This window comes from Erythranthe guttata, chromosome 8, assembly GCF_056151865.1.
Source record: "Erythranthe guttata isolate IM_541 chromosome 8, IM_541, whole genome shotgun sequence".
NCBI classification, from domain to species: domain Eukaryota; kingdom Viridiplantae; phylum Streptophyta; class Magnoliopsida; order Lamiales; family Phrymaceae; genus Erythranthe; species Erythranthe guttata.
Genome location: NC_142540.1, coordinates 2,082,553 through 2,095,464, shown reverse-complemented (window position 1 = coordinate 2,095,464; position 12,912 = coordinate 2,082,553). Strand labels below are relative to the sequence as shown.

The following is a 12,912-nucleotide window of genomic DNA, read 5'->3' as shown; positions in this document are numbered from 1 at the left end:
AGAAATTATTCCTTTCTTTTTATTTTTCGCTTTCTTATTTTGGGCACCACAATCCCACTACTACTTGGGATTTTTCTTCTTCTTTTATTTGGTAATTAAACTTTGTATTTATATATAGTTAATTACAAAAGAAAAATGTAAAAAAAATTCAAAGTAAATAAAGGCAATAATAATTATTTGGAGAAAGGTCTCGCTCAAAAATTATTATCTGAGTAAGTCTTAGGTACGCTATTTTTTAAATTAAGAAATACTAATCATGTTGTCATGATTACTCAATAGTGCATTTGAATTTTTCATTACATCATCATTACATAATTGACAATATATATATACATGGTCTATATATATATACACTAAAGAATGACCTTTCAATGTATAATTGGTAATTTTAGATTCATAAAATGTTATCAAAGAAAAAAGAAGTAGGTAACTTGTAAAATCAAATAACCAATAATAACATGATTGCTTGTTTGCAAAAATAAAATAAAAGAATTAAATAAATAAAATGAGAAAAATGGGTACATTTTACCTAATGATGTAAAAGATTAACCAACAAATTTATAACAATTGAAGTGGATATAATATATGGATGATATTCAAGCAACTGACAACCTTAATTATATATTAATTTACTTAGTATTTAAGCACTCCACCCCACCAAACAATGATCCACGTTTATTTTATAATTTCAGTTTTCTTCTTTCATTGGTCCAAACTGTTGAAATTAATTTGATAAATAAATAAATAAATGTAGAAAATGTTGCTATTTCAAAGGTGCCATTTCTGTCACGCATAGGACCCATTTTATAAAATTAATTTATTTTTTTGTTGAATGAGACAACGGTTATTTCTATTTCTTTAATAGTCTAACTTGTGTAAGTCTTATATATGTTTCAAGGTCCTTTTTTTATTTAATCAAATTTAAATAAGTCGACGTTCTTTCTTCGAACATGTAAATGTGTGCAAAATGAGTAGTTAGATAGGTATGTATAGTAAATCGTATAAACGATACACCTAAATATTCACTAATATTCACTAGTGGAGTCGTCAGAATTTTAAGTTTGAGAGGGCAGGCAGATGTATTAAAAAGTTTATGAAGAGGACCGTTAATGTTATCGTACATAAATAGAGATTTGAAAAATGTTAGGGGTTATGGCCCCTGGCCCTATACTGGCTCCGCGCCACTGCATATAATTCAATCTTGGTAAAACGGAACATTAATTCATTTTTTTGTATAAAAATTACTATAAATAAAATAGGAAAGTTACTTGGCATTGGATCTTACTAATAAGTGAAGTACAATTAAGTGCTTAGACCTACAATTTGAGGCAAATAAAGAAACACTTGAATGCCATACTATTCCACTCCTCATTTTATGACTTGAAAAAGTAAAAATATCAACCAAAAATAAGAAAATTAAAAATAAAATAATGAGTTTTTTTTTTCCAAGACAGCAACAAGACTCACGACTCATAAATTACTAAAGTTGGTTTTTTTAATTTTTATTTATTTTTATTTTCTACTTTATAGGCACTTTATCCTCAACATTTCAAAAGTGAACCCTAACAAAAATTGGCATTTTTCACACAATTGACAGGCCCCAGGAAAAAAATAGACTTCATTTCAATATTTTCAATTTTACTTTTCTTTTTTTTTTAATAATTCGTGTGGTGAATTGGTAATTAAGACACACCCACATATATATCATAGAATTCATGCATATTTATTAATTTATTTAATTGTTTTTCTAAGGAAACAAAATAGTAATGTCCTTCTCATTTAGGTCGTTTTCCAGTCTGATTGTCACATTTAAGTAAAAAGACCAACATTCTCATGGTATGGCTCCACTTTTTTTTTAATTTCAATAAATTTCATTTTTAATAATTATTAATTACCCCAAATTAATTTAATCTTTTTTATTTTACTCTATCCTGAGAACTCCTGGCCTTTTTACATCATTCTGAAGATTATGCATTTAATGTTCAGAACTTAGGGTATTACCGAGGAGTGAATATTTTTTTTAATGAAAAAGGAAAATATTATAATTTTATTTTTTATTTGAGTGAAATTAAATGGAAAAGGTAAATTAAAAAGGAGGAGAGAGAGAGAGAAAAAAAGCAAAAAAAGGAAATATGGGCTTTGGACAAAGTTTAATGAATGGGGCCCATTAAGAAAGGGACCAATTGAAAGGGCGAGCACTTGCGGAACAAAGAGTGGGGAGATTATTATTATTATTGGTGATATATATATATATGAATGGTGGTCCTCCACCGTCTGTGGTGGCGCGGCCGGCAGAGGGTGGCCTTGGCCACGTGGGAACGGTGGTCCAGGTGGCCAACAATCCCTCATAGCCTGACACGTGTTGTGGAGATAAAAAAGATATGTACATTGACAGACTGTTTATTTTGGGGGGCAATGCAAATGCCATGGGAGATAGGGATCATGACTTTTTTTTTTTTTTTTTTTTATTATAATTTATATATCATTTAATATATTTATAAATTATAAAATCTTCATAAATAAAGAGATGATGGGTAGGGGTAGGGGATTTTTTTTTTTTAATTTCTTTTTCTAGAAAAAATATTTATTTATTTTGCATGGCTAGAAATTAATTTGTATGAAAGACTGCAGTTTGATACTTATTTGGTTTTCATCATATATATGGTCCTAAAATTCGGACTGTGGAATAATTATTGCAATTTGGTATTAAATTTCATTGGGACTTGCATTGGTTTGTTAGCTGCACCGACCAAATCGTGTTCAATAAATTCTTTTGGTAAATATGTACCATACATTGCATCAAACTATTGATTATTCTTTTTTTTTTTTTTGTATTATTTGTCTTATATAATATTGAATTTTTATAAGGTTACTTGGAATTGGCCCAATTTAATAAAGAAAAGAGCCCAAAACAAGAAATTCACATTCAACGCGACCCAAAATATTTATACTTAAAGTGGGCCAAATCCAAGCCGAATTAACCCAAACCTTTGAAAATATTATTTATTTATTTATTTATTATTATTTTTTAATGAAGGAATCCGCTGTCAACTATATAAATACACTGAATAAACATAAACGATCGTATAATAATTTATAAATTATACGAGATACGTAATAATTAAAACTACACTAGGCTAACCATGAAGAAGCATGTATGAAAATTGAGAAGTTGCTCCAGTTTCCTTCATTAAAAAAAATAAAAAGTATTATTCGATTTATCTTACGTGTTTAATTGATTGGGGTGTTCTAGAAGTCAACGTTGACGTGGCAGAGGATTATAGAAAAGGCCAATGGAAAGGCAAAACATACATTATTGACAGATAGATAATTAATTTGCGGTTTACCAAAAAAACAAAAGCTAATTAGGTTGGCTGATAATGAATTTTATTTTATTTTATTTATTTATTTTTTTTTTTCCCTTATTGGCCTTTTGGGGTTGAGTATTTTCCACCACTCATCTGCTGCCGACTACCTACCAAATTATGTCAATAAATTCTTTTTATTTTGAAGGGAAATATTTTTTTTTATTGATCATATAGAATAAATAAACACTCGTGAAAAAGAGAAAATATATTTAAAAGTTGTACTAAATATGAACTTATGTCAAAACCTAGACGTTTGGCTTGAAATATAGTTTTTGTTTCGAAACTTAAATTCAGATTGTGTATGATGGTATATGAACTACACCTTCAAGACCAGACCCTACTCTTCTAGCCGCCGGAATAGTTGCCGGCCAAGACGAATTCAACGGAAGAAAAATTAAACCAAAATAAAGAGAGAACTTGGAAGAGAATATAATGTCTATTGATTGTTAAAAAACGTAACCCTAATAGGATTTGAATATACATCCATTTATATAGAAAATCGTATATGGCTATTTTCTAACCTAGGACCTTTTTATTCGTCTGGGGTTTACAACAATCAGTCGATCATGGATCTTAATTTACATACATTCCTTATTTGTTTATGGAAATTATCCGAGAATCTTTTTCGTACAATAGTTGTCTGCAAGCTCGGCACCTGCCTGTATAATTCTATTTGCTAACTAATATGTGCTAATGGACTTTTGTTAATGCGAACTTTCTGATCTCTTGATCACTACACTCTCGTCTTGGTTGTGACCATTCACCGGGACTTGGCCTAACGGATGATGACCCATCTCGATCGTGGGCTCAATCCTTATCATTCATTGGGTTTCGGTCCATCAGTGTTGAATATGGAGAGTTCAGCCTAATAGTGCGAAACTATTCAAAGCAGTTAAACATCCAATAAGTTGCTGGAAATTGGAATTATACTAATTCCCATTTTACAAGGCAATAAAATAAGGGTAAATTTTACTTTTTTCGCTTGTACTTTGACTCAAGTTCACTTACTCTCTTTTATTATTGATTACGTCGATTTGCCCCATCCATTTGAAAATTTGTCTAAACATGGCTCTCATTGTTAGTTGTCAGACATTTGACCTTATCACCATTTGATCTAAACTCTGAAATTACAAACGCCACTTCTCTCAGTTTAAATAATTATTAAAAAAATAAAAAATTCAAGACAACGAGAAAACATAGTCACGACGTCAGCCACAATTTATTTTTAATTTTTATTTAAACTAGGAGGATTTTTGTAATTTTCAGACTTAGATCAAACGATATTATAGTCAAATGTATGAAAACTAAGGCGATGACCACATTTGAGACTTTTTTTCAAGTAGAGTGAGTTAAATGGATGCAATCGAAAATAGAAGGAATAAGGTGATATCGAGCGAACAGAGAAAGTAGAATTTACCCATAAAATAATAATAAAAATAAAAATAAAAGAGAAGGCAAAAAACCTAGCCCTCACTCTAGCGTCGCTTTGTCAAATGGAAAAGGTTATTATGAGTTATGGGTTTTGACATTTAGTGGGGTGGCTGGCTGATGATGGTGGTGGTGGAAAAAATGAGGTAAAGGAAGAAAGGTCCCACCTTACACAAAATCTTCAAACCCAACAAAACCCCATTACATCATCCTTCTCTCTTACACAGTGATGTCCGAATTCAGTTTCATTTTTCTATGGGAAAAGACCAAACTTTTCAAGTAATCATACTAAATTTTCAAACTTTGGAGTTTTTCGAATGACACAAACAAGTCACTACTCTTGGGGGCCTCCCTTTGATGTGAGTTTGGAAGAATAACCCATCTTTTTTTTTTGGCTTTGAATTCAACTATTATTATTATTATTATTATTATTATTATTAATTAGTTGCCCTACTTTTCTGTTCTTCCTGTTTGTTGATCTTGAAATGCTCGCCAAGAAAATGGGCACCGAGTTGATTTGATGCGCCTCCTCTTTTGCTCTTTATTGGCTGATTTTGTCAGGTTTACTGTTGTACTGTGTTTAATTATGTGGGTATCTTTTGTGTCAGTTATGAACTGCTGCTATGCTTTCATTTGATGCCTTGTCTGATTTGGGCTTCATCGGATTTCTCGAATTTCTGCAGAGGATTCTTCATCTTTTTCTGGGTAATGATTCTTCATCAAGCTGTTTATTTTTGATGGGCTTTTATTATGGGTAAATAGTGTTTGAAATTGGATTGTGGAGTTGCTTCTTGAATCATAATTGAATGTGGGGATTGAATTCGAAGCTCCTTTGCGAATTTTTTTTTCGATTAGAGAAGAATCAAGCTGTTTATTTTGATGGGATTTTAGTATGAGTAGATAGTGTTTGAAATTGGATTGTGGAGTGGCTTCTTGAGTCATGATTGAATTCGAAGCCCTTTTGCGATTTTTGTTTTTTTGAGTAGAGAAGAATCAAGCTGTTTATTTTGATGGGATTTTACTATGGGTAAATAGTGTTTGAAATTGGATTGTGGAGTTGCTTCATCAATCATGATTGAATGTGGGGATTGAATTCGAAGCCCTTTTGCGGATTTTTGTTTTCGAGTAGAGTTTTGCTTCTAAAGTTGGGGATTTGATTGATGCCTGATGTTTGTAACTTGTGTGGCATTTAGCCGAATTTTGATTCAGAAATTTCACTATTGCTCAGGATACAATCGCGTACCTAAAAGGCGATAGCATTTCGAATAATGGGTTGGCTAACCAAGATCCTCAAAGGCTCAAGCCAAAGAATCTCGAAAGGGCAGTATCATGGCAAATATGAAGATGATACGATTTGGGAAGGACCGTCTTCTTCAGCGGTATATATAATATCAAAATCTGCTATCAATTACATCTTTAAGTATCTGAATTTTTAATTTTTTTTAATTTTTTTTTATGAATATAGGATCAATTGGCAGATTTCGATAGAGAAGAGCTCGATCGAGCAATTGCACTCTCCATTGCGGAAGAAGAAGAAGATGAAGAAGAAGAAGAACGAGATGAGAAGGGGAAAAAAGTAGTAGGTAATTATTAAGAGTAAAGGGTGAAATATATAATTCACAAAAAAAATTGCGATTATGTCTTGATTAGCTTTAGGTAATTTATCCGAAACTTTTACGATAAATCAGATAACGAGTCTGAGTTGGATGAAGACGAACTGCTTGCTAAGGCTATTCAAGAAAGTTGGAATGTGGGCTCCCCACATAGATCACCTTCACCACATTCGCCTCCACCTCGGTATAATAATTATGGAAGTTTATTACCACCTTATCCATTACACTATCCTTCAGGCGGACACAGGTAAATTTGTAATAGATCTCCTTATGAAATCGCTGCTCTCTCTCTCTCTCTCTCTTTTTTTTTTTTTTTTTTTTTTTTTTTTTTTTTTTAAATCCGTGTATGATGAGTTATTTGATTTTTAGTCTGATTTTTGCTGTAGAATATGTGGTGGTTGCAATAGTGAAATTGGGCATGGGAGATATTTGAGTTGCATGGGAGCCGTGTGGCATCCGGAATGTTTCCGTTGTCATTCTTGCAGTCACCCGATTTCTGATTACGAGGTATTGATTGACTAAATCCTGGATTAACTATAGCTATATATATAATCTTCATTCGACTTTGGTTATGACTTATGAATTTTTTTGTTTCAGTTCTCCATGTCTGAAAATCGGCCTTTCCACAAGTCTTGCTATAAGGACCTTCACCATCCGAAATGTGATGTTTGTAAAAATTTCGTAAGTAGACAAAATTCGCATTACAGTCGAATTTTCAGAATAATAAAAGGTTTATTACATTTTCTCGGGTTTTTTATTTTATTTTTTATTTTTTATTTTTTTTTTATTTTTTTTTATTTTTTTATGTAGATTCCCACTAATGCTGCTGGATTAATAGAGTACAGAGCGCATCCTTTCTGGCATCAAAAGTACTGCCCTGGACACGAACAAGATGGCACACCTCGCTGCTGCAGCTGTGAGAGAATGGAGGTGAGAAAACGAAAATTATCCCTTTTTATTATTTAATATTTTAAAAAAATGCCAAAATAAATAAGAAGAATCTATCGAAATGATGCTAATATTAATTCTTGATAAATGCAGCCCGTAGATGCCAGATATTTGATTCTTGATGACGGAAGAAAACTCTGTCTGGAGTGTTTGGATTCTTCGATAATGGACACGCACGAGTGCCAACCTCTTTACCTCGAAATACAAGAGTTTTACGAGGGTTTGAACATGAAAGTCGAGCAGCAAATCCCGTTACTATTGGTCGAAAGACAAGCACTGAATGAAGCCATGGAAGGAGAGAAAAATGTAAATAAAAAAACAACGTAGCACTTTTTCCGAAGTTTTTTTTTTTTTTTTTTTTTTTTACGAAAAAACTTGCTGATTTTATTTTCGTAATATCTGTTTTGTGGCAGGGGCATCACCACATGGCAGAGACGAGAGGACTTTGTCTGTCGGAGGAGCAAACCGTTAGCACAGTACGTGTTTATATTTGCAAAATATCATATAATTTAAAAAATAAAATTTTAATCTTGATTAAAAATTAAAATCCCAGATATCGAGACGACCGAGAATAGGAGGATATCGAATAACAGGCATGTTTACCGAGCCGTATAGGCTGGTCCGCCAATGTGAAGTAACAGCAATCCTTATCTTGTATGGTCTGCCTCGGTAAAGAGTTCTTTTCCTCTACTCGTGCGTACACCGTTGGTATCGTGCACTTGCATGCTTTGGATAAAGAACCTGCTTTTTATCTATACAGGTTATTGACAGGGTCAATCCTGGCCCACGAGATGATGCATGCATGGCTTCGACTTAAAGGTAATTTTCGACTATTTTCACCTCTTTTTTTTTTTTTTCCTTTCGAAAAAATCGAAATATGGTTGAAAAATTTGAGATTTGTCGATTTCAGGTTACCCTAATCTGAGTTCAGATGTTGAAGAAGGTATATGCCAAGTGCTGGCTCATATGTGGTTGGATTCCGAGATTCTTGCTGGCTCCGGTAGTAGTAGTAGTAATATGACATCAGCGTCGACATCATCATCATCGTCGTCATCGTCGTCATCATTGCCTGGATCTTCGAAGAAGGGAAAGCGGTCTGAATTCGAGAAAAAACTCGGAGATTATTTCAAACACCAGATAGAATCGGATACTTCTGCAGCATACGGAGATGGTTTTAGAGAAGGAAATAAGGCTGTGCTCAAATATGGTTTGAGGAGCACTCTCGATCACATTCGACTCACCGGAACCTTCCCTTGTTAGGTTGACTGCTGATTTTTGCTCTGCTATTGGAGAATACGGTTTTCGTTTTTCGGTCTTTTTTTTTTTTTTCCCTTAAAGAAAGTTATAAGCAATAGAATAGAAGCTGAGGCTATAAAGAAAATAAAAAATAAATGATGTTATTACAATTAACAATGTAATATTTCGTTTTTGATTGTACTGTCAGATATACTTTTGCATACTCGAAAGGAAAAAGAATGTATGATAATCTAATTAGAACTCCTAATCTAAATATAACTTTGTATAATAATTGTAATTATAGTAACATTAACAAAGATGGGTAAATTACGGAATCTATGAGATAAGGTAAAATTACGAAACAATTCCTCTTGTTTGGGTAATTACAACCACCTCTTCAGTTAAGAATTTTCTTACACATTCACCCTTATGGGATCAAATTCAACATAATTTTCTAGATTTTGTGGAAAGTTCTCTAGTTTGTACTCGTTTCAGAAGACAAGATACACATTTTATGATCATCTTGTTTCAAAATGTGGAACTCGAATGAGATAAAACGGGTACAAACTGAATAATATTCCATATAATCTACAAGATTCCACTAAATTGGGTAGACGAATAACAAGATTCATAGTTGAAGGGTGGTTGTAATTATCTAAATATAAGGCTTTTTTTAATAATCTCACCTTACCCGAGACTCCTTATATAAGGCTTCTTCAGGCCAAAATTATGGCACGAGGTAAATATCATCACATCATCCGTGTACTTACAAAGTCTCGTGCAATAAAATCGAACAAGGTGCATATTTATTTTCTTATGATTGTTTCAGGCTTTCTTTTGGGCTTATGTGTGGTGTGTGTAATTAATATATTTGGTTTTGAAGATGAGAAATATGTTGCCAAGGTGGTTACTATAAGCTTACGTGAACGAAATCAACAACACACTGCAATCTGCGACAAACGAATTGGGCATCCACGACGACCTTTCTGCGGTAGAGTACGACTGGATCCCGGCATGGTTATACCGAGAGGAACCTTTCGCCGAGAAATCGACCTCGAAGGCGAAGCCGGCTCCAGCCTCTTCGACTGGATCCCGGCATGGTTATATAATATTGTTCCGATCCCCAATTTAAAAAACTCTGAATTTCGGATGTTTATTTATTTTACAGGATTAATTTGACATATACTGATGGTAGCTCACACTGTGAAGAGTCCATTAGAACATATATGTTATCAAAGTGAATAAGACATGTAGGTGACGAGCTCAGAGACAACCGTTGTACGAAGAAGCTTAGAGAATAATTTCCACAAACCAGTAAGAAAAGTCTAATTAAGATCCATGAATGATGTAAATTCCGGACGAATAAAAAGGTCCTACATTAGGTAATAACCATATACCATTTCCTATATAAACGAATATATCAAATTCTATTACGGTTACGTCGAAAACAATCCGATATTTACAAGTCAAGAGACATATTTTATGATCATGTGTTTTAAATGTGGAGCTCGAATGGAATAAGACGGGTACAAACTGGAGATATTCCACATAATATAGAAGATTCCACTAAATTTAATACATGTAAGTTTGGTGTTTGAAACCATATTTGAGCACAGCCTTATTTCTTTCTCTAAAACCATCTCCGTATGTTGCAGAAGTATCCGATTCTATCTGGTGCTTGAAATTATCTCCGAGTTTTTTCTCGAATTCAGACCGTTTTCCCTTCTTCGAAGATCCAGGCAACGATGATGACGACGACGATGATGATGATGTCGACACTGATGTCACATTACTACTACTACTACTACCACCGGAGCCAGCAAGAATCTCGGAATCCAACCACATATGAGCCAGCACTTGGCATATACCTTCTTCAACATCTGAACTCAGATTAGGGTAACCTGAAATCGACAAATCTCAACTTTTTGAACCGTATTTCGACTTTCCAAAAGAAAAAAAAAAAGAAGCGGTGAAAATAGTCGAAAATAGTCATAAAGACTAATTTAATTTTTATATGATATTTTGCAAATATAAACACGTACTGTGCTAACGGTTTGCTCCTCCGACAGACAAAGTCGGCCTCTAGTCTTTTCCATTGAGAATAATAATCCTATTCAATGGAAAAGGACTGAGAGTTAGGAATATCGAGCTGAATTTTCATCAGATTTGAAATTACTGCAGCCATGGTTAATCTATTTGCAGGCTCTCGAGCCAAGCACGCTAAGCTCAACTTCATCAAACGCAACGCCACGTCACTACAATCCATAATATAACCGAGCGGATGCCTTATCTGCAGACGAGGGTCAACAAGGTCATTTACATCACCGCCTACACGCATAAGTACTATTTCAGACAAAAGAACCTCTTCACCACTTTCTTGCAAGAAAACAGCTTCTCTCCCTGTAATAAGTTCCAACAGAACTACACCAAATGCATACACATCGGTTTTCGGCGTCACTTCCCCGATATTTACATACTCGGGTGCCATGTAACCCTTTTCACCCACAACACGGCTACTGTGTGAGTTTTCTCCGTCTTCTCGTGCAAGGCTGAAATGTGCAAGCTTTGCCCTCAAATCCCTGTTCAGCAAAATACTGCTACTATTAATATCCTTGTGCACGTAAGCTGGAGACGTGAAATTGTGAAGATAATCGAGCCCATTCGCCACATCTAAAGCAATAATAATTCGATTTCTCCAAGTATGAGAAACGAGAGAGTTTCCGTTACGAAGCCATTCTCTTAAAGAACCTCCCTCCAAGTACTCGTAAACGAGATAGAAAATTCCGTCGTGCTCGCAAACACCGTAAAGACTAATCAGATTGAAGTGATTGATATTACCTAGTATTTTGATCTCCTTAGGCACAATATCAGTGTTCGTTTTTTTCACGGCGAATAATTCACCGCGAATACTACCGAGGTAAATCGAATCACTCAGTCTCTTACACGGGCTGAAATTTTCCGTGGCTGTTTCTAGCTCTTCGTACGTATACATCTTCAAGATTTCGCCTATTCCGATAAGTTTATTGAAGAAATTCTCCGGCAATTCTTGATTACTTTTCCCTTGTCCGATTTTCGACAAAGATTCGTTTTTTCTCTTTCTCCGGTAATGTAAGAAGCTCATGAGAAGAGCAAAGACAAGAACTGATAACGCAGCACCGGATCCAATACCGATGTAAATCCCTTTATACAGCTTCCTCGTTTCGCTATTATTAGGGTTTTGTGTAGTAGGGACTGTTTGGTTAGAGTTTGTGATAATTTGAGAAATCAGAGGCTCTGTTGGCAGAGGAATCAAGATAGTGGTGAAGGGGTAAATAATTTCTTCTTCAGAGAACAACCCATTGGCTAAAGCTACACTTTTGGCAGTAACATTAAACTTTTGGCTGATACTACGAACTGTGTCACCCCAGTTGACCAAAAAAGTCAACAAAAAGTTTTCCCCTTTCAAAATCTGTTCTTGATTAGGGCAAGCGCATCTGAGCGGCACCTGCAATTTCAAGCCCGGGTACAATTCAAATTCGCCGTAGGGGTTCACGCGCATGAGCGCGTCGCAGGTGGTGAGGCCCTCGTAGGTTTCGTTTGCTATGGTGAGATATGTGTTGTCGGCGGGTCTGGAAATATAGGATGTGTTGGCTTGGTAGTACTGGCCGGAGCAGGAGCAGGTCACCGGAATGATGACGTTTTTTTCCGGCGGCAGGATTGTTGATGTGGAGACGTTGTTCAGACGGGAGAGTTCGATTGGGTCGGAGGAAGTGAGGTCGGAAATGGAGGAGAGAGAAATGTAAGGGGGTTTTGTTTTGAAAAGTAAGAAGGCTCTGCAATTAGGGTTTTGGATATTGCAGGTGTAGAGAAAAGATGGAGATTGTTCTGTATTCTTGGAGCTGTTTTGACATACAAGAATTGAATTACCTGAATATTGCTGTTGGGCTTGGGAAATATTTGATGCTGAGAATATTGATAATAATAATAATATTATGAGAAATATGAATAAATTCTTGTTCATGATTTTTTTTTTTTTTTTTTTTGAGGAACAGAGCATCAATCTTAAAAAAGCACAAATTCTTGAATAAGAGAAGGAATTTAAAAAAAAAAATTGTCAATGATGTTCTTCAAAGTCAACTTGTTGTAAGATATTCTGAAGCAAGATACTGATTCCATTACAGAGTGTTGAGAAGAGCAATATTATAAGAGATGGAAAAATAGTAAAGAGTATCTTTCAACATGTGTGAAACTGAATTGGATGAAAATTAGAGCATAATTTGGCACTTTGCTTTTGTTCTTTTCTGTTTCCATCTTTTATAATTTATAGTACACATCTTCCT

At 34.4% G+C, this 12,912-nt stretch overlaps 2 protein-coding genes across 5 annotated transcripts; one reads left to right on the top strand and one right to left on the bottom strand.

Moving 5' to 3' along the window:
• The first annotated feature begins 4,845 nt into the window (after window positions 1–4,845).
• LOC105972290 (protein DA1-related 1) lies at window positions 4,846–8,830 on the top strand. Of its 4 annotated transcripts, none has more exons than XM_012997236.2 (13): window positions 4,846–5,155; window positions 5,405–5,501; window positions 6,025–6,175; window positions 6,262–6,379; window positions 6,485–6,656; window positions 6,796–6,916; window positions 7,007–7,090; window positions 7,220–7,339; window positions 7,451–7,663; window positions 7,771–7,833; window positions 7,911–8,026; window positions 8,118–8,176; window positions 8,268–8,830. In XM_012997236.2, the coding sequence occupies exons 3-13, from the start codon at window positions 6,065–6,067 to the stop codon at window positions 8,615–8,617; spliced, it is 1,527 nt and encodes a 508-aa protein (XP_012852690.1). In that variant the 5' UTR covers window positions 4,846–5,155; window positions 5,405–5,501; window positions 6,025–6,064; the 3' UTR covers window positions 8,618–8,830. The 4 variants fall into 4 exon arrangements, with proteins under 4 accessions (XP_012852690.1, XP_012852683.1, XP_088677707.1 ...); XM_012997229.2 differs by having other exon boundaries at window positions 4,902–5,155; window positions 5,358–5,501; XM_088821581.1 differs by lacking the exon at window positions 5,405–5,501 and having other exon boundaries at window positions 5,017–5,155.
• Window positions 8,831–9,908: 1,078 nt separating this feature from the next.
• Window positions 9,909–12,902, bottom strand: LOC105972269 (protein LYK5). Its single transcript, XM_088821578.1, has 2 exons — window positions 10,636–12,902; window positions 9,909–10,494 (listed from the first exon to the last, which is right to left on the bottom strand). Exon 1 carries the CDS (start codon window positions 12,627–12,629, stop codon window positions 10,704–10,706), a length of 1,926 nt encoding a protein of 641 aa, XP_088677704.1. The 5' UTR covers window positions 12,630–12,902; the 3' UTR covers window positions 9,909–10,494; window positions 10,636–10,703.
• Between the last annotated feature and the right edge of the window lie 10 nt (window positions 12,903–12,912).

Coding starts and splice junctions, on each gene's coding strand:
- LOC105972290 (XM_012997236.2), top strand. CDS start 6,065: ATGGGTTGGCTAACCAAGATCCTCAAAGGCTCAAGCCAAAGAATCTCG. Junction 6,380..6,484: donor GAAGGGGAAAAAAGTAGTAG/GTAATTATTAAG, acceptor ACGATAAATCAG/ATAACGAGTCTGAGTTGGAT. Junction 6,917..7,006: donor ACCCGATTTCTGATTACGAG/GTATTGATTGAC, acceptor TTTTTGTTTCAG/TTCTCCATGTCTGAAAATCG.
- LOC105972269 (XM_088821578.1), bottom strand. CDS start 12,629: ATGCTCTGTTCCTCAAAAAAAAAAAAAAAAAAAATCATGAACAAGAAT.